The following is an 18,317-nucleotide window of genomic DNA, read 5'->3' on the forward strand; positions in this document are numbered from 1 at the left end:
ATCAAGGTTATTCATTGTTCATCCGTTCAACCCTTTGAAAACATCTGTCTGTCTATAGGAGCTTCAGACCCAGTTGACCCAGCGCGCTGAGCAGTACAACCGGCTGCTGGACGCGGGAGAGTCCATGTTGCTGTCCCGCGGGGGGGAGGAGGGCGGCCCCGGGGCTGGCACCACCCAGACCCAACAGAACCTGGCCCTGCTGCAGAACAAGTGGGCCAGCCTGAACACCAAGATGGATGACCGCAGGGTAAGAGAAGAAGCTTCTGTTCTGAGACATTGAATGAAGGGCTATAAGTAAGAGCATGTGTTTATGTATGCAATTTGGGTACCTAATAAAATGTATACATTACAGGTTTTCACAGATAAAAAAAACACTGTTTTACATAGGAAGTGTATTGTTGCAGGAGCGATTTTCAAAATTACCATCACCCATTTCACTGACCAACCCCCCTCCACCCCCAACCCTAGGCGAAGCTGGACGAAGCGGTGTCGCTGGCCACAGGGTTCCAGTCCTCCCTCCAGGACACCATCAACTGGCTGACCCAGGCTGAGCAGACCCTCAACATGGCTCAGGCCCCCTCCCTCATCCTGGACACCGTCCTCTTCCAGATAGACGAACACAAGGTGGGCAATTTAGGCACCATAGAAGTATAGAGATCCTATGATATGCTATATTGGGGAGTACAAGGATAGAATACATGGCTCCCGAGCGGCGCAGCGGTCTAAGGCACTGCATCTCAGTGCTTAATGCGTCACTACAGACCCGGGTTTGATCCCAGGCGGTGTCACAACCGGCCATGACCGGGAGTCCCATAGGGTGGGGCACAATTGGCCCAGCGTTGTCCGGGTTAGGGGAAGGTTTGGCCGGGGGGGCTTTACTTGGCTCATCGCGCTCTAGCGACTACTTGTGGCGGGCCGGGCTCCTGCAGGCTGACTTTGGTCGTCAGTTGAACGTTACCTCCGACACATTGGTGCAGCTTGCTGCCTGCTTAATCATGCGGGTGTTAAGAAGCGCGGTTTTGCGGGTCATGTTTTGGAGGACGCATGACTCGACCTTCGCCTCTCCCGAGCCCGTTGGGGAGTTGCAGCGATGAGGCAAGATCGTAATTGGATATCACAAAATTGGGGAGAAAAAGGGGGTAACATTAAAACGAGAAGAAAAAAAAGGATAGAATATACTTGACTGTAATTCACATAAATATATTCAAATGTAGTATTGCAGCAATATATAAGTGAATGATAAGTTGACTCATCATATTCATCAGACATTTTGCAGACTTAATACATTTCCCCTCCACCCTTCCCTTCCTCCACTCCCTTTCGTTTTGTTAGCTGGTATGTGCTGATAAGCATGTGCATATACAGCTGAAATCATGGCACCCAGACCCAAATCAGCTGTCAGGAGGGACAAGTATGACTAACTCTGTCGATCTCTGTTTCCCCCCAGGTGTTTGTGAATGAGGTGAACACCCACAGGGAGCAGGTTTTGGCTCTGGAGAAGGCCGGCTCTCAGCTGCGTTTCGCCAGTCTGAAGCAGGATGTGGTTCTGATCAAGAACCTTCTGCTGAGTGTTCAGGCCCGCTGGGATAAGCTGGTGCAGAGGTCCCTGGACCGTGGCAGACACCTCGACGAAGCCCGCAAGAGGGCCAAGCAGGTATGAGAGAGGGTTTGAAATGCTTTCTCCATATGTACGTAACTTACTTTACCCTTCACCAAATGGACGCTACACGGCAGCCATTTTGTTTCAGAAAACACCCTGCAAATCAATTAGAGATGGTCAACCAGTTTCTCTCTCCCTCCCTCTAGTTCCATGAGGCTTGGAGGAAACTGTCAGACTGGCTGGAGGAGGCTGAGAGCCGCCTAGACTCGGAGCTGGAGATCTCCAACGAGCCAGACAAGATCAAAGTACAACTGACCAAACACAAGGTACAGTAGGAGTCTCACTGTGTGGCTCTTGCATGGAAATAATAGGATTTTGAGCGATTCTCACACACAACGAACACAATATATGATTAAGCTGCATAATGTAGACCCTCTGTTCTTTTGTGTGATTTTTCTCTCACATGTATGACATAATATCCTTAACTAAATATTCCCCCCCCCCCCCCCTCGAAGGAGTTTCAGAAGGCTCTGGGCTCTAAGCAGCCGGTGTATGACACCACAGTGAGGTCTGGTAAGGCCATGAGGGACAAGGCCACGCTGCCCGAAGACACCCAGAAACTAGACCACCTACTGGGGGAGGTCAGGGACAACTGGGACACAGTCTGTGGGAAGAGTGTTGAGAGGTGAGGGGAAAACTCCATGCCAATTGCTTTATTACAATGAATATTATTGTCGGGTTTTCCAACTCCAGTCCTGGAGAGCTACTGATTGTGCAGGTTTCTGTTCCAGCACTAAGTAACGCACCTGGTTTGGCTAATTCTGGTCCTGATTGAACCCCACTGTCATTGATTAATTATTTGAAACAAGCGTGTTAAAGCAGGGCTGGAACAAATGCCTGCAAACTCGGTAGCTCTCTAGGACGCTGCCATATAGAATACTGGACCATAAAAGCAAAGTTAAAATAACGATCGCTACAATTTCAATGTAATGTGACAACTGACTTTTCCCTCCGTCTCTCATCCAGGCAACACAAGCTGGAGGAGGCCCTGCTGTTCTCAGGTCAGTTTGCTGAGGCCCTGCAGGCCCTGGTGGACTGGCTGTACCGTGTAGAACCCCAGCTGGCTGAAGACCTGCCAGTCCACGGAGACCTGGACCTGGTCTCCAACCTCATGGACTCACACAAGGTATTTCTTTATTTATATAACCGCAATGTTAGCCTATTGGTTACCATTGGTTAAAAAAGCAGTTCATTTATTTACCCAGCGCCGCATTGCCCAAGCAACATTACATTTGAATACTTATTTCTCAAACATAACAACAAAAAAATCCTATTGAGGGCTAATGTGGTATATATTCATTCATAACATTTGATCGCCCTGCTCTGTGTTTAGGTCAACATTGTTTCCATGTTGTTTGACCACTGTTTGGTTTTGTCTCCTCAGGCCTTCCAGAAGGAGTTGGGGAAGAGGACAACTAGTGTCCACGCCCTGAAACGCTCAGCCAGAGAACTGATGGAGACCGGCCGCGACGACACCGCCTGGGTCAAAGTTCAACTGCAAGAGCTCAGCAACCGCTGGGACACAGTCTGTGCCCTGTCCGTCACCAAGCAGACCCGTCTCCAGCAGGCCCTCAAACAGGTCAGTTAGGAAGAAGAAGCCAAGTGGCTGTGCCATTTTTATTGTTTTTATGTATTAACACAATACTTGGAAGTTACAAAATATCGTTTTTCTGACCATTTCATGTAAAGTTACAAATAATTTCAGTCCATCTTTTATTTTATTAATGGTATCTGTGCAAGCACAGTGCAGTATATATAATACCTTAAACAGGACCGCAGAATCTCAATAAAACTGAAAACCTTTTTCTCCTTCCTTCTAATGATCCCTTCCTCTGTCATCCCTCTCTCTCAGGCGGAGGAGTTCCGCACGGCGGTGCAGCTGCTGCTGGAGTGGCTGTCGGAGGCAGAGCAGACGCTGCGGTTCCGCGGCGTGCTGCCCGAGGAGGCGGAGACTCTGCAGACGCTGCTCCACACCCACCGGAACTTCATGGCCACGGTGGAGGAGAAGAGGACCGACGTGAACCGGGCAGCGGGCCAGGGCGAGGCCATCCTCACCACGTGCCACGCCGACTGCATCACCACCATCAAACACTGGATTACCATCGTACGCTCCCGCTTTGAAGAGGTAGGTGGGCTGGAGAAGGAGAGTGGGATGAATAGAGAGATATGAGCGGGGGGTAAATATTTTAAAGTCCTGCTGGGCCAGAGTCATGGAAGTTGTTTATAATATTTAGTATTTCACCCATTAATTGGTGCATTTGGCTTCTGCAGGTCCTCACATGGGCCAAACAGCACGAGCAGCGTCTGGAGACTGCTCTGACAGAGCTGCTCAACAACGCCACGCTATTGGAGGAGCTGTTGTCATGGCTGCAGTGGGCGGAGACCACCCTAGTCCAACGTGACGGAGAGACCCTTCCACAGGACATCCCTCAGCTCAAAACACTCATCACAGAACACCAGGTGGGAGGAGCATACTTTTCTCAAACCCTCATTGGCTAAGTCGCTATTATAATTATCGCTCTTTCTGATTGGCTGTGTCTCACTTCAATCTATTGGTCCCAGGTGTTTATGGAGGAGATGACCCGGAAGCAGCCTGACGTGGACAAAGTGACCAAGACTTACAAGAGGAAACCAACAGAGCCCCCTAGCAGCCTAGCTGAGAGGAGAGGAGCTCGTGTGTTACCTTATTTTACCTCCCAGAGATGCATGGATATTATATTATACTAAATACATATGAATACACATTTACCTAGAAATGCATAAGTGAAGATATACAGTGGGTGCCTAACCCCAAAACATTCACAATCCATCCTGACTGACTTCACTGAAGGAGAAAGACAATAAAAGTCACCAAAATATGGTCAAAACGTTCCATCAAGTGTCCTCAACATTTAAACCCATGTAATGCACAGTAATCATGACACCTCTCGCTCCTCGCCCTACAGGTAAAAACCAGCAGCAACAACAGCATCAACAACAGGCGGCGATGCAAGTCGCCGGGGGCAACCCCCGCTTGACCCAGCTATGCTCAAGGTGGCAGCAGGTGTGGCTGCTTGCCCTCGACCGCCAGCGGAAGCTCAACGACGCCCTCGACAGGCTTGAAGAGGTACTGTATTGTATCGTCCCTTGATCTCCCCTATTAGAGCCGTAGAGGGCTTGGAGACCGCGAGTTTCAGACCTGTTTTTTCTCCTGTATGGTGTCTTGTCAAAACAGACACATGATTTCCTCTTAAGTATATTGCTCTTCCTCATTTGTCTCACATTTATGTTCATTGTCTTTGTCCCCAGCTGAAAGAGTTTGCCAGCTTTGACTTTGACGTGTGGAGGAAGAAGTACATGCGCTGGATGAACCACAAGAAGTCGCGCGTCATGGACTTCTTCAGACGCATCGACAAGGACCAGGACGGAAAGATCACTCGCCAGGAGTTCATCGACGGCATCCTGGCCTCAAGTATGTTCTTCAGAGCTAGCTACGCATCGTTAGCGCTGTTCTTTGCCCATAGCCTGCTCCAACTTAAACTGTAGTCAAGTCCGACATCTTGGTCATAAGTCCGACATCTTGGTCATAAGTCCGACATCTTGGTCATAAGTCCGACATCTTGGTCATAAGTCCGACATCTTGGTCATAAGTCCGACATCTTGGTCTTAAGTCCGACATCTTGGTCTTAAGTCCGACATCTTGGTCTTAAGTCCGACATCTTGGTCTTAAGTCCGACATCTTGGTCATAAGTCCGACATCTTGGTCATAAGTCCGATATCTTTTCCTGACTGTTGGTTGTGCTGTGCAGAGTTCCCCACCAGCAGGTTGGAGATGACGGCGGTGGCAGACATCTTTGACCAGGACGGAGATGGTTACATCGACTACTACGAGTTTGTGGCGGCGCTGCACCCCAACAAGGACGCCTACCGGCCCACCACCGACGCTGACAAGATAGAAGACGAGGTGAGGAACACACACACACGTATATACCCAGATATTAAAAATGACACACGTATTTTGAACAACAAAGCTGGGCCTTTGACTTGTCCAGTCCCAATAGCAACTCCTAAATTGGAGGTTAATGGAGCCTTGTAACTTTCTCTTTCTCCTTTCTCACTCTGTGCAGGTGACCAGACAGGTGGCACAGTGTAAATGTGCCAAGAGGTTCCAGGTGGAGCAGATAGGAGAGAACAAGTACAGAGTAAGTCGTCCTCAGCCTGTGAATGTATACATTTACCAACAGTTAATAAACACATTATTATATATTGTCTGCGTACTATGACTTAGTATTAGGTATGAGATATTGTATTTTTAAATGCAGATGGGCCAGAGCAATTACAAGGCGAGTTACACCTGAGGGTACAGTGCTGTGGACGTATTATTATTAAAAAAATAGCTTAGACAGCTTCTACTTAGCGAAATATCGTTTTCAGATGCTACTTGACGGAGTGAATCTTGGTAACGTTAAGAATGTGTATATTTTGAAGTTGTCGCATTTGCATTCATGGTGGGTCTAGGGCTGCGTCTGATAATGGCACCCTATTCCCTATATTGTGCACTACTTTTGACCGTGGTGCGCTACTTTTGACCAGGGCCCTGGACAAAAGTATTGCACTATATAGGGAAAAGGTTGCCATTTTGGACACAAGATAGTTTTTGTTCTGATGCTGGCTGTGTGTCACTACTTCTTTGAGCACCAATAACTGCTGTGGTTGAAATAACAAATGACATCACTCCATTCCTCACATATTTAAACGCTAGCCAATAACAGTAGCACTCATCTGTATCTTTGAAAATACCGGCTTTGTAAGCAAGCATCTCTAAGCTTTGTCATATACTTGTATAACAAGGTGGTCACATTATAGATAATTACTAAGAAACCGGCGGGCCAAAAAAGAGCGTCCCACGGAGCACCCCAATGCTCATTAACATATCATATCTCTCTGTACACATCTCTAATCACAGCACTATGGGATTGATATGCTGTGTGTGCTTCCCACCAACAAACTAATATAACCATAATAAATATCACAGCTCCAGGATTAGCAACTACTACCATTGCTGTTTTGTGTGAACTACATCATCATTGTCCGTGGGTTAATGATATCCAGTGTCTGGCCAACGACACCGAACTATAAACTAACTGCACTGAGCTTGAGTCACGTTGTCACATGACATCACACCTCTCTGTCTGTCTTGACTGTTCTGTGTATGTTTGTCTGTCTGGCTTCACTCTTCATTGACTTATCCATCTTGGTTTGTCTTCGAGTGGCAGTTTAGTGGCACTTTAACCACACTAACAGATAGGAAATAGGATCATCTATAGTATCCACAGCATTCAAATTGCACTGCATCCTTTTGCTTTTTCAGGCAAATTTATGGTTGGTTTTAATGGCTCGGAGACAAGTAACTACAAAATGAATTGTAAAAAGTCTTAGTGAAGGATATACAGTATGTGTACATAGAACATAGGGTAAGCTACAGTTTATTTCTCTATCCAAATGAGGTCTTATCCAATGACAGGTTGAGTTTAAAATATTTGTCTCTACATGTTGTTTCACTCTTTCTCTTCTTCTTCCTCTTTGTTTATTCCTCCTCCACGTCTGCTGGATTTATTGTAGTTCTTCCTTGGAAACCAGGTAAAGTTGACTCGCGTGTTCGGTCCTTTGAAATCTGCTTCCTGGATCTCCACCAATGCAGTGGCCTCAATTCGACGCCACAAAAAATTGCTGCCATGGTGACGACGCATTTTAATGTTTGATCGATCAAATGTAGCACGACAGTGTTGGTGCGAATCATGGAAGTGGGTTTCATTGGGCATTGAGGTGTTTCTCTTAGTGTGATTTTGCAGATTTGGAAGACTGGTTTTGAGAATGACATCGATTTGGCAAACTGGAATGGGTTATAATGATAAGGGCTATAATACCCGATCCTATTGGCTTTGGACTGGGGAAATTGGTGAAATCATGCTGTACTGAGAGTAATTATAAATTAATCTTGGTCCCATATCTGTTTTGTGCTGTCTTGCCAACTCTATGGTCATTGTCACAATGACCATAAATTACCAAAGAGTTGACTAGATATCACAAACAGAGCCAGGCTAATCAAAGATAATTCTGACTTGGTATTGCTTCATAGAGTTCTGCTTGCCGGGTGATGGAGCAATTTACCATAGTAACTCTCTGAAGTGTAAATGTCATTCTGCATGAAACAAAGTTGAGTATTAGGTCGAATTAAATATTTCAGAGATTACTATTTGAATACTTTTTGTTTTGTTTTTGATTGTTGGGTAAGCTGGGCTTTTGACAAATAGGTGATTTTAGTGGTAGTATCAGTGCATGGGTGTTGGAGTATAATTTGCATGGAGTGGCGTATACTTTTGCTCAGATTATTATGGGCTGCTGTGTATAATGGCTTTGGATTCTTAATCGTTATACTTTGTTACTGAATTCCTCTCTTTCTCCCACTTTTCATTTTCTTTCCTCTCCGTTGCCGTGTTAGTTTGGTGACTCGCAGCAGTTGCGGTTGGTGCGTATCCTGCGCAGTACGGTCATGGTGCGGGTCGGAGGGGGCTGGATGGCCCTGGACGAGTTCCTGGTCAAGAACGATCCCTGCAGAGGTGAGTTTATTTATGCACAGACACACGCACGTACAAACAAATACTGAGTACATACAAAAACAGAATGTATGTACACACACAAATACAGAGTACAAAATGCAAGCCACTGGATACACTGCGAGAGGGACAAAAGGTAAATATATGGTACAGCGGTCAACTGTTTAAACGAGACATAGTCGGACATATACAGTACATATAACCTTTCAGGTTTACAGTTTTCAGAGTTCTGTCTTTTCCAAAGCTGTCTACGGTCTGTCTGGTGTGCTCCTCAGAGCAATCTCTCGCTCTTTCTCTCTCCATCATCATCATCCCTTCTTTCCTCTTCATCCCTCTCTGGGAAAGTTCTTTGAGAAGACGGGCTTGAATCGTCTCCATCTCTCTCTCTCTCTCCCCCTGTTATGGTTCCTCTTTTTTTTCTCTGTTGGTGTCCCTTCTTTTTCCATCTCTTCACTCATCTCTCTCCCGTTCTCGTTCTTTTTCTCCACCTTTGTTTTCTGTACGTGCATTCCTTTCTCTTTCTCCTGCGACACGGTCCTTCTTTCAAAGTAGTGTTGCACGGTGCATGATCTTCAGTTCTCTCCCTTCTTCCCTCTCTCCCCTTCTCTCTCCTTCCAGTGCAACATCCTGGACTTAAGATCCTTCGCTCCGACTCCAGTAGCGCCATTTCATCTCGTATAGGTTGGGTTTCTCTCTCGCTCTCTTTCCCCCTTTTCTCCCTCCGCCTCTTCTCCGTTCCCTCACTCCCTCTTGGTTGTTTTTTGTTTTTGTTTTTGGGGGCTTTTTTGCTGTGCTTTGCTGACTGTGACACTGAACTAACGTTCCTACCCTTTCTGGCTACATGCTAATGCTAGCACAAGGAGATCCCCATCACAGGTTATAGGTCCAAGTCATTGACCTGTGTCTTTGTTTTGTTTTTAAAGTTGTTTTAGCCACTTGTCACTTTGGTCCCTGATGTGTCCACCTGCTCACCTCAACCTTGGGGACTTCACCTGTATTTTTTTATTCTCTTTACCACTGTCTTCTGTGTTCACCTCTGTGTTGAAGTGAGAGAGGGAAGCGTGTTGGTGTGTGTGTGTGTGTGTGTGTGTGTGTGTACGCAAGAGCGAATGCTAATTAGAAGGAATGCGTGTGTCTATGTATTTCCATCTCACCGTGAGCACGCCACTATTTCACGTTGTCTCTTGTGTCTCTCAGTGACGGTCACTCCTGGCTATTTCTGCTGCAGAGGTACCTACACTCCCTCTCTCTCCCATTGCTCCACTGTCCATCCCTCCATTTATCTCACTCTGTCCGTCCAACCATCCATCTAGCCATCCAGCTCAATCTCTCATTCTAGCCCTTGTGTTTGTGTCTGTTTAGGCATATGTATGTGTACACATGTCTTGTCTGTGTGCCAGTCCGCGTCATGCTTCCCACTCAAAAACAGGGTTTGGCCAGCCCTGGTCTTGGTGGCGATGGTTGCCATGTGGATCCAAAATGGCCGCATAGTTTGACGGGCCAGTCCCATAAAAAAACAGAGACTGTCTAAGACCTGGGTGTAGCCAGCCTGGGTTTCTAATAGCGCTTGAAGCGGCTCTTTAAATGTGATGGCGGGCGGGGACTGAATTAGAGGGTGCACCTGGCTCGCTGGGGGACCGTAATTACAGGGCGCGCACCCATTTATTATTGACTGGTCTTGCTGCTGTTGCTAGTGGATGACTGAGGGGGCGTGTCCCGTCTTGGGTATAGCTACTGACCGCGGCTCCAGTGCCCTGCTGCTAATGCTAACTGCAGCTCTCTCATCCCTCTTTCTCTCTCTTTCTCCCTCTCTCTCTCACACACTGTGGCTGGCTTTTCTGGGCTTGAGTGTTGTGTGCTGGGGCTGCTGCACCATCTTGTCTAAGAATGCTTCTATGAGTGTCTATGGGAGGGGAGTCCCCATTGGTACTGTATCGGGGCTCCCCCAAGAGCACAACCAGGCATGCCTCACATATTTCGCACCGAACGCACGGTTTATGAATTAAGGGGAAAGACTAAAAGAGTGAACAGAGCGACTCCCTCAGTGAGAGAAGAGAGGCTGTGCTTTGGATGACAGACACACCTCTGTGTTCTAGCTGTATAACCATATAAACCAGTATGAAAATGTCTGACCTCACTTACAGTAAGTCGCTCTGCTAAATGACTCAAATGTAAATATTGTTCTAATAGTTTGGCTATAGCAATACAAGTGTACTGTTAAAGTCCAATCTTGCTGAGCATCTTTCTATCAGTTTGCATAGACTGACCTCTGACCTCTGTGTGAGGATGCTTTGCCGCCTTCCTGTGCACCGCCACAAACACTACAGACTACACACTCACTCCCTCCTCCACTTAAAAGTAGCCCATCCGGAAGTGCACTTCACTGCCTCTGATTTCCAACCCTCCCCTCGCCCCACTCTACCTAGCACTGACTTGACCACACAGACTCTGAGAGCAGTGACTCGCCGGGGAAGCACGGACTCTCTGCCTCGCACTGTTCCTAGATACGTACTGCAGCCATAGTTGAGTAGACTTGACCATTTTTTTTGTCTTTCTCTCCTCTCTCTCGCTCTCTTTCTTTCTCTCCCCTTCTTCCCTCACTCCAGCCCGAGGCCGTACCAACCTGGAGCTGCGTGAGAAGTTCATCCTTCCGGAGGGTGCTTCCCACGGCCTGGCGGCGTTCCGCTCCCGAGGCCGGCGCTCCAAACCCGGCTCCCGCACGGCCTCGCCCACCCGCTCCTCCTCCTCGGCCTCGCACAGCGCACATAGCTGCGCATCCTTGCCCTCTGCTCCCGCCACCCCCACCGCCTCCTCTAGGGTAAGTGCCCTTAACCCCATTCTCCCCCATAGAAATACAATTACTAGAACGGGAAAAACCTCCTCAGGCCATGACAACTTAACAGAACCGGTGTACTCATCATGGGTAGACCCAATATGGTATTGTGTTCTATGGGAGCTACAGTGCATTCGGAAAGTATTCAGACCCCTTTACCTTTTCCACATTTTGTTACATCACAGCCTTATTCTAAAATTAATTATAGTTTTTTCCCCTCATCAATCTACACACAATACTCCATAATGACAAAGCAAAAACAGGTTTTTATACATTTTTGCAAATGTAATATCACATTTATAATATCACAAGTATTCAGACCCTTTACTCAGTACTTTGTTGAAGCACCTTTGGCAGCGATTACAGCCTTGAGTCTTCTCGGGTATGACGCTACAAGCTTGGTACATCTGTATTTTGGGAGTTTCTCCCATTCTTCTGTGCAGATCCTCTCAAGTTCTGTCAGATTGGACGGGGAGCGTCGCTGCACAGCTATTTTCACGTCTCTCCAGAGATGTTCGATCGGGTTCAAGTCCAGACTCTGGCTGGGCTACTCAAGGACATTCAAAGACTTGTCCCGAAGCCACTCCTGTGTTGTCTTGGCTGTGTGCTTAGGGTCGTTGTCCTGTTGGAAAGTGAAACTTCGCCCCAGTCTCAGGTCCTGAGCGCTCTGGAGCAGGTTTTCATCAAGGATCTTCTCTGTACTTTGCTCTGTTCATCTTTCCCTCGATCCTGACTAGTCTCCCAGTCCCTGCTGCTGAAAAACAACCCCACAGCATGATGTTGCCACCACCATGCTTCACTCCAAGCGGTCTGTCATATGCCTTTTACTGAGGAGTGCCTTCCGTCTGGCCACTCTACCATAAAGGCCTGATGGGTGGAGTACTGCAGAGATGGTTGTCCTACTGGAAGGTTCTCCCATCTCAAAAGTGGAGCTCTGTCAGAGGAACCATCTTGTTCTTGGTCACCTCCCCGACCAAGGCCCTTCTCCCTCAATTGGTCAGTTTGGCCAGGCGGCCATCTCTAGGACGAATCTTGGTAGTTCCAAACTTCTTCAATTTAAGAATGATGGAGACCGCTGTGTTCTTGGGGACCTTCAATGCTGCAGACATGTTTTAGTACCCTTCCCCAGATCTGTGCCTTTGTAACGGATGTGAAATGGCTAGCTAGTTAGCGGGTACGCGCTAATAGCATTTCAATCGGTTACGTCACTTGCTCTGAGACCTGAAGTAGGGTTTCCCCTTGCTCTGCAAGGGCCGCGGCTTTTGTGGAGCGATGGGTAACGACGCTTCGTGGGTGTCAGTTGTTGATGTGTGCAGAGGGTCCCTGGTTCGCGCCCGTGTCGGGGCGAGAGGACGGTTTAAAGTTATACTGTTACATTGATGCTGTTGACCCGGATCACTGGTTGCTGCGGAAAAGGAGGAGGTTGAAAGGGGGGTGAGTGTAACGGATGTGAAATGGCTAGCTAGTTAGCGGGTACGCGCTAATAGCATTTCAATCGGTTACGTCACTTGCTCTGAGACCTGAAGTAGGGTTTCCCCTTGCTCTGCAAGGGCCGCGGCTTTTGTGGAGCGATGGGTAACGACGCTTCGTGGGTGTCAGTTGTTGATGTGTGCAGAGGGTCCCTGGTTCGCGCCCGTGTCGGGGCGAGAGGACGGTTTAAAGTTATACTGTTACATTGATGCTGTTGACCCGGATCACTGGTTGCTGCGGAAAAGGAGGAGGTTGAAAGGGGGGTGAGTGTAACGGATGTGAAATGGCTAGCTAGTTAGCGGGTACGCGCTAATAGCATTTCAATCGGTTACGTCACTTGCTCTGAGACCTGAAGTAGGGTTTCCCCTTGCTCTGCAAGGGCCGCGGCTTTTGTGGAGCGATGGGTAACGACGCTTCGTGGGTGTCAGTTGTTGATGTGTGCAGAGGGTCCCTGGTTCGCGCCCGTGTCGGGGCGAGAGGACGGTTTAAAGTTATACTGTTACATTGATGCTGTTGACCCGGATCACTGGTTGCTGCGGAAAAGGAGGAGGTTGAAAGGGGGGTGAGTGTAACGGATGTGAAATGGCTAGCTAGTTAGCGGGTACGCGCTAATAGCATTTCAATCGGTTACGTCACTTGCTCTGAGACCTGAAGTAGGGTTTCCCCTTGCTCTGCAAGGGCCGCGGCTTTTGTGGAGCGATGGGTAACGACGCTTCGTGGGTGTCAGTTGTTGATGTGTGCAGAGGGTCCCTGGTTCGCGCCCGTGTCGGGGCGAGGGGACGGTTTAAAGTTATACTGTTACATTGATGCTGTTGACCCGGATCACTGGTTGCTGCGGAAAAGGAGGAGGTTGAAAGGGGGGTGAGTGTAACGGATGTGAAATGGCTAGCTAGTTAGCGGGTACGCGCTAATAGCATTTCAATCGGTTACGTCACTTGCTCTGAGACCTGAAGTAGGGTTTCCCCTTGCTCTGCAAGGGCCGCGGCTTTTGTGGAGCGATGGGTAACGACGCTCCGTAGGTGTCAGTTGTTGATGTGTGCAGAGGGTCCCTGGTTCGCGCCCGTGTCGGGGCGAGGGGACGGTTTAAAGTTATACTGTTACACCTTGACACAATCCTGTCTCTGAGCTCTACGGACAATTCCTTCGACCTCATGGCTTGGTTATTGCTCTAACATGCACTGTCAACTGTGGGACCTTATATAGACAGGTGTGTGCCTTTCCAAATCATGTCCAATCAATTTAATTTAAGACAGGTGAACTCCAATCAAGTTGTAGAAACATCTCAAGGATGATCAATGGAAGCAGGATGCACCTGAGCTCAATTACGAGTCTCAAAGCACAGGGTCTGAATAATTATGTAAATAAGTTATTTCTGTTTTCACCTTGTCATTATCGGGTATTGTGTGTAGATTGATAAGGAAAATGTTTTATTTAATCAATTTTAGAACAAGGCTGTAACCAAGCAAAATGTGGGGAAGGGGTCTGAATAATTTCCGAATGCACTGTAGGCGATCGAACTATATCGCCCCTAAATTTCCCTGCTTCTCTTCACGTCATGTGACTCTTACCATGTTAGTTACAGTAGGACTCTTGTCACAACGTACATTTGTGTCTTTAATATAGGCTGAGCAATTCCACAAGCTACTTTAATCGCCCTGGGAAAGGAAAGTGAACATGGTGTCTCTAAGTGTTCCCAATGGAAACCGAGACTAAAATGGAACCTGCAAGCGCACACAACACACATGCACAACACACACACTACAATGCATGTTCACAAACTACAGTCAGTCATTGTCACATACAGTATCAGTCACGTGTCAGAGTCTTTGTTGTCACCAGGTCTTGTTGGGCGATCTCGGTGGCCCATCTCTCACCCACTTTCTCACAATGGTTGTTGTCACGTTGATTCTTCATTGTAATTAATGTGTCATCTCTGTGTGTCTATTAGTCATAGGGGGATGAGTTTTGATAATCTAAGTTCAGATGAAACACACCTCTCCGGCCTTTCTCTTATATGCCACTGAATCTTATATGCCACTGATACCTCTAGTCATATGTTCAATCAGTCAGGTTACTGTAGTCTAGGTCACACACACACACACACACACACACACACACACACACACACACACACACAGTGGGAAGAAAAAGTATGTGAGCCCTTTAGAACTACCTGGATTTCTGCATAAATTGGTCCTAAAATTTGATCTGATCTTCATCTAAGTCACAATAATAGACAAATAGACAATAGACACAGTCTGCTTAATCTAATAACACTCCAACAATTATACGTTTTCATGTCTTTATTGAACACACCTTGTAAACATTCACAGTGCAGGGTGGGAAAGTATGTGAACCCTTGGATTTAATAACTGGTTGACCCTCCTTTGGCAACAATAACCTCAACCAAATGTTTTCTGTAGTTGCGGATCAGACCTGCACAACGGTCAGGAGGAATTTTGGACCATTCCTCTTTACAAAACTGTTTCAGTTCCACAATATTCTTGGGATGTCTGGTGTGAACTGCTCTCTTGAGGTCATGCCACAGCATCTCATTCGGGTTGAGGTCAGGACTCTGACTGGGCCACTCCAGAAGGCGTATTTTCTTCTGTTGAAGCCATTCTGTTGTTGATATACTTCTGTGTTTTGGGTTGTTGTCCTGTTGCATCACCCAACTTCTGTTGAGCTTCAATTGGTGGACAGATAGCCTTACATTCTCCTGCAAAATGTCTTGATGATAAACTTGGGAATTAATTTTTCCGTCTGATAGCAAGCTGTCCAGGCCCTGAGGCAGCAAAGCATCCCCAAACCATGATCCTCCCTCCAGCATAGTTTACAGTTGGGATGAGGTTTTGATGTTGGTGTGCTGTGCCTTTTTTTTCTCCACACATAGTGTTGTGTGTTCCTTCCAAACAACTCAACTGTAGTTTCATCTGTCCACAGAATATTTTGCCGGTAGCGCTGTGGAACACCCAGATGCTCTTTTGCGAACTTCAGACATGCAGCAATGTTTTTTTGGACAGCAGTGGCTTCTTCCGTGGTGTCCTCCCATGAACACCATTCTTGTTTAGTGTTTTACGTATCGTAGCCTCGTCAACAGAGATGTTAGCATCTTCCAGATATTTCTGTAAGTCTTTAGCTGACAGTCTAGGATTCTTCTTATCCTCATTGAGTATTCTGCGCTGTGCTCTTGCAGTCATCTTTCCCATACGGCCACTCCTAGGGAGAGTAGCAACAGTGCTGAAATATCTCAATTTCTAGACAATTTGTCTTACCGTGGACTGACTTTTAGAGATACAATTGTAACCCTTTCCAGCTTTATGCAAGTCAACCATTCTTAATCTTAGGTCTTCTGAGATCTCTTTTGGTTGAGGTCAGGCAATGCTTCTTGTGAATAGCAAACTCAAATTTTTTGAGTTTTTTTATAGGGCAAGCAGCTCTAACCAACATCTCCAATCTCATTTCATCCAATCTCCAGGTTAGCTGACTCCGGACTCCGATTAGCTTTTGGAGAAGTCATTAGCCTCGGGGTTCACATACTTTTTCCAACCTACACTGTGAATGTTTAAATGATGTATTCAAAATAGACAAGAGAAATACAATAGTTTGTGTGTTATTAGTTTAAGCACACTGTGTCTATTGTTGTGACTTAGATGAAGATCAGATCAAATTGTATGTCAAATTTATGCGGAAATCCACTTTTTCTTCCCACTGTACATGCATACATACTGTACCAGTCAAAAGTTTGGACGCACCTACTCATTCAAGGGTTTTTCTTTATTTTTACTATTTTCTACATTGTAGAATAATAGTGAAGACATCAAAACTATGAAATAACACGTAGGGAATCATGTAATAACCAAAAAAGTGTCAAAATATATTTTTGATTCTTTAGAGTAGCCACCCTTTGCCTCGATGACAGCTTTACACACTCTTGGCATTCTCTCAACCAGCTTCACCTGGAATGCTTTTCCAACAGTCTTGAAGGAGTTCCCACATATGCTGAGCACTTGTTGGCTGCTTTTCCTTCACTCTGCGGTCCAACTCATCCCAAACCATCTCAATTGGGTTGAGATCGGGTGATTGTGGAGGCCAGGTCATCTGATGCAGCACTCCATCACTCTTCTTCTTGGTCAAATATAGCCTTTTACACAGCCTGGAGGTGTGTTTTTGGTCGTTGTGCTGTTGAAAAACAAATGATTAGTCCCACTAAGTGCAAACCAGATGGGATGGCTTCAGAATGCTGTGGTAGCCATGCTGGTTAAGTGTGCCTTGAATTCTAAATAAATCACTGACAGTGTCACCAGCAAAGCACCATCACACCACCTCCTCCATGCTTCATGGTGGGAACGACACATGCGGAGATCATCTGTTTACCTACTCTGCGTCTCACAAAGACACAGCGGTTGTAACCAAAAATCTCAAATTTGGACTTATCAGACCAAAGGACAGATGTCCACCCGTCTAATGTTCATTGCTCGTGTTTCTTGGCCCAAGCAAGTCTTATTGGTGTCCTTTAGTAGTGGTTTCTTTGCAGCAATTCAACCATGAAGGCGTGATTCACACAGTCTCCTTTGAACAGTTGATGTTGAGATATTTGTGTTACTTGAACTCTGTAACGCATTTATTTGAGCTGCAATTTCTGAGGCTGGTAACTAATGAACTTATCCTCTGCAGCAGAGGTAACTCTGGGTCTTCCATTCCTGTGGCGGTCCTCATGAGAGCCAGTTTCATCATAGCGCTTGATGGTTTTTGCGACTGCACTTGAAGAAACGTTCAAAGTTCTTGACGTTTTCCGTATTGACTGACCTTCATGTCTTAACATAATGATGGACTGTCATTTCTCTTTACTTATTTGAGCTGTTCTTGCTATTATATGGACTTGGTCTTTTACCAAATAGGGCTGTCTTCTGTATACAACCCCTACCTTGTCACAACACAACTGATTGGCTCAAACGCATTAAGAAGGAAAGAAATTCCACAAATTAACTTTTAACAAGGCATACCTGTTAATTGAAATGCATTCCAGGTGACTACCTCATGAAGCTGGTTGAGAGAATGCCAAAATTGTGCAAAGCTGTCAAGGCAAAGGGTGTATACTTTGAAGAATCTCAAATGTAAAAAATATTTTGATTTGTTTAACACTTCTTTGGTTACCTCATGATTCCCTACTTGTTATTTCATAGTTTTGACGTCTTACCTATTATTCTACAATGTAGAAAATAGTAAAAATTAAGAAAAACCCTTGAGTGAGTGAGTAGGTGTGTCCAAACTTTTAACTGCTACTGTATATAAGCATATATATTCAACTCTAATTAGTGTAGCAGTCCAGCCAAGGTGCAGCCAGTCTTGGAGGACAAAGCATGAAGCTATATTACCAGAATACCGATAATCATCTGTTTTGTGGTCACTGATCATTGGTTGTGTAGTCTCTGTTAGTCGTGTGATTTTTGTATCGTGTATGTGTGTCTGTGTTGAAATGGGAATTCCCCTGTTTCTGCATGTCAACAGCGATCACCTACGTCCTTAACTGTGAGATTTTTATTTGTTCTTTGTTTTTGTATTTTTCTTTTGTCTCCTAAATCCCTCCATCCACCCCCTGCTAACCTCGCTTGAAAAATGTACTCCCTCCACTGTTTTTCGTTCTGCGTTTTTAAATCCATCCGCTGTCGCACCAAAAACACACTGCCCTACACCACCTGCCTCCCCTCCTTCCCCTTTCTCCCTTTCCCTATTTTCCTTTGCTCTACTTTCCTGC

The 18,317-nt window shown here is 46.3% G+C and overlaps 1 protein-coding gene across 20 annotated transcripts in view; it reads left to right on the forward strand.

The window, feature by feature from the left end:
* LOC139559012 (microtubule-actin cross-linking factor 1-like) overlaps nt 1-18,317 on the forward strand; it is a 259,756-nt gene that overhangs the window by 237,240 nt on the left and 4,199 nt on the right. For 10 of the 20 annotated variants that reach the window (XM_071374618.1, XM_071374620.1, XM_071374619.1 and 7 more), the window contains 19 exons: nt 59-247; nt 469-624; nt 1,448-1,654; nt 1,807-1,926; nt 2,116-2,285; nt 2,627-2,786; nt 3,045-3,239; nt 3,513-3,785; nt 3,932-4,120; nt 4,223-4,334; nt 4,606-4,766; nt 4,949-5,111; nt 5,449-5,603; nt 5,767-5,841; nt 7,262-7,279; nt 8,142-8,259; nt 8,875-8,937; nt 9,454-9,486; nt 10,863-11,074. In XM_071374618.1, the coding sequence (XP_071230719.1) occupies nt 59-247; nt 469-624; nt 1,448-1,654; nt 1,807-1,926; nt 2,116-2,285; nt 2,627-2,786; nt 3,045-3,239; nt 3,513-3,785; nt 3,932-4,120; nt 4,223-4,334; nt 4,606-4,766; nt 4,949-5,111; nt 5,449-5,603; nt 5,767-5,841; nt 7,262-7,279; nt 8,142-8,259; nt 8,875-8,937; nt 9,454-9,486; nt 10,863-11,074 (2,769 nt within the window). The remainder of the gene's footprint in view (nt 1-58; nt 248-468; nt 625-1,447; nt 1,655-1,806; nt 1,927-2,115; nt 2,286-2,626; nt 2,787-3,044; nt 3,240-3,512; nt 3,786-3,931; nt 4,121-4,222; nt 4,335-4,605; nt 4,767-4,948; nt 5,112-5,448; nt 5,604-5,766; nt 5,842-7,261; nt 7,280-8,141; nt 8,260-8,874; nt 8,938-9,453; nt 9,487-10,862; nt 11,075-18,317) is intronic. The other 10 variants (XM_071374625.1, XM_071374623.1, XM_071374609.1 and 7 more) reach the window with 6 other exon arrangements.

The sequence above is a fragment of the Salvelinus alpinus genome, chromosome 29 (assembly GCF_045679555.1).
Source record: "Salvelinus alpinus chromosome 29, SLU_Salpinus.1, whole genome shotgun sequence".
NCBI lineage: Eukaryota > Metazoa > Chordata > Actinopteri > Salmoniformes > Salmonidae > Salvelinus > Salvelinus alpinus.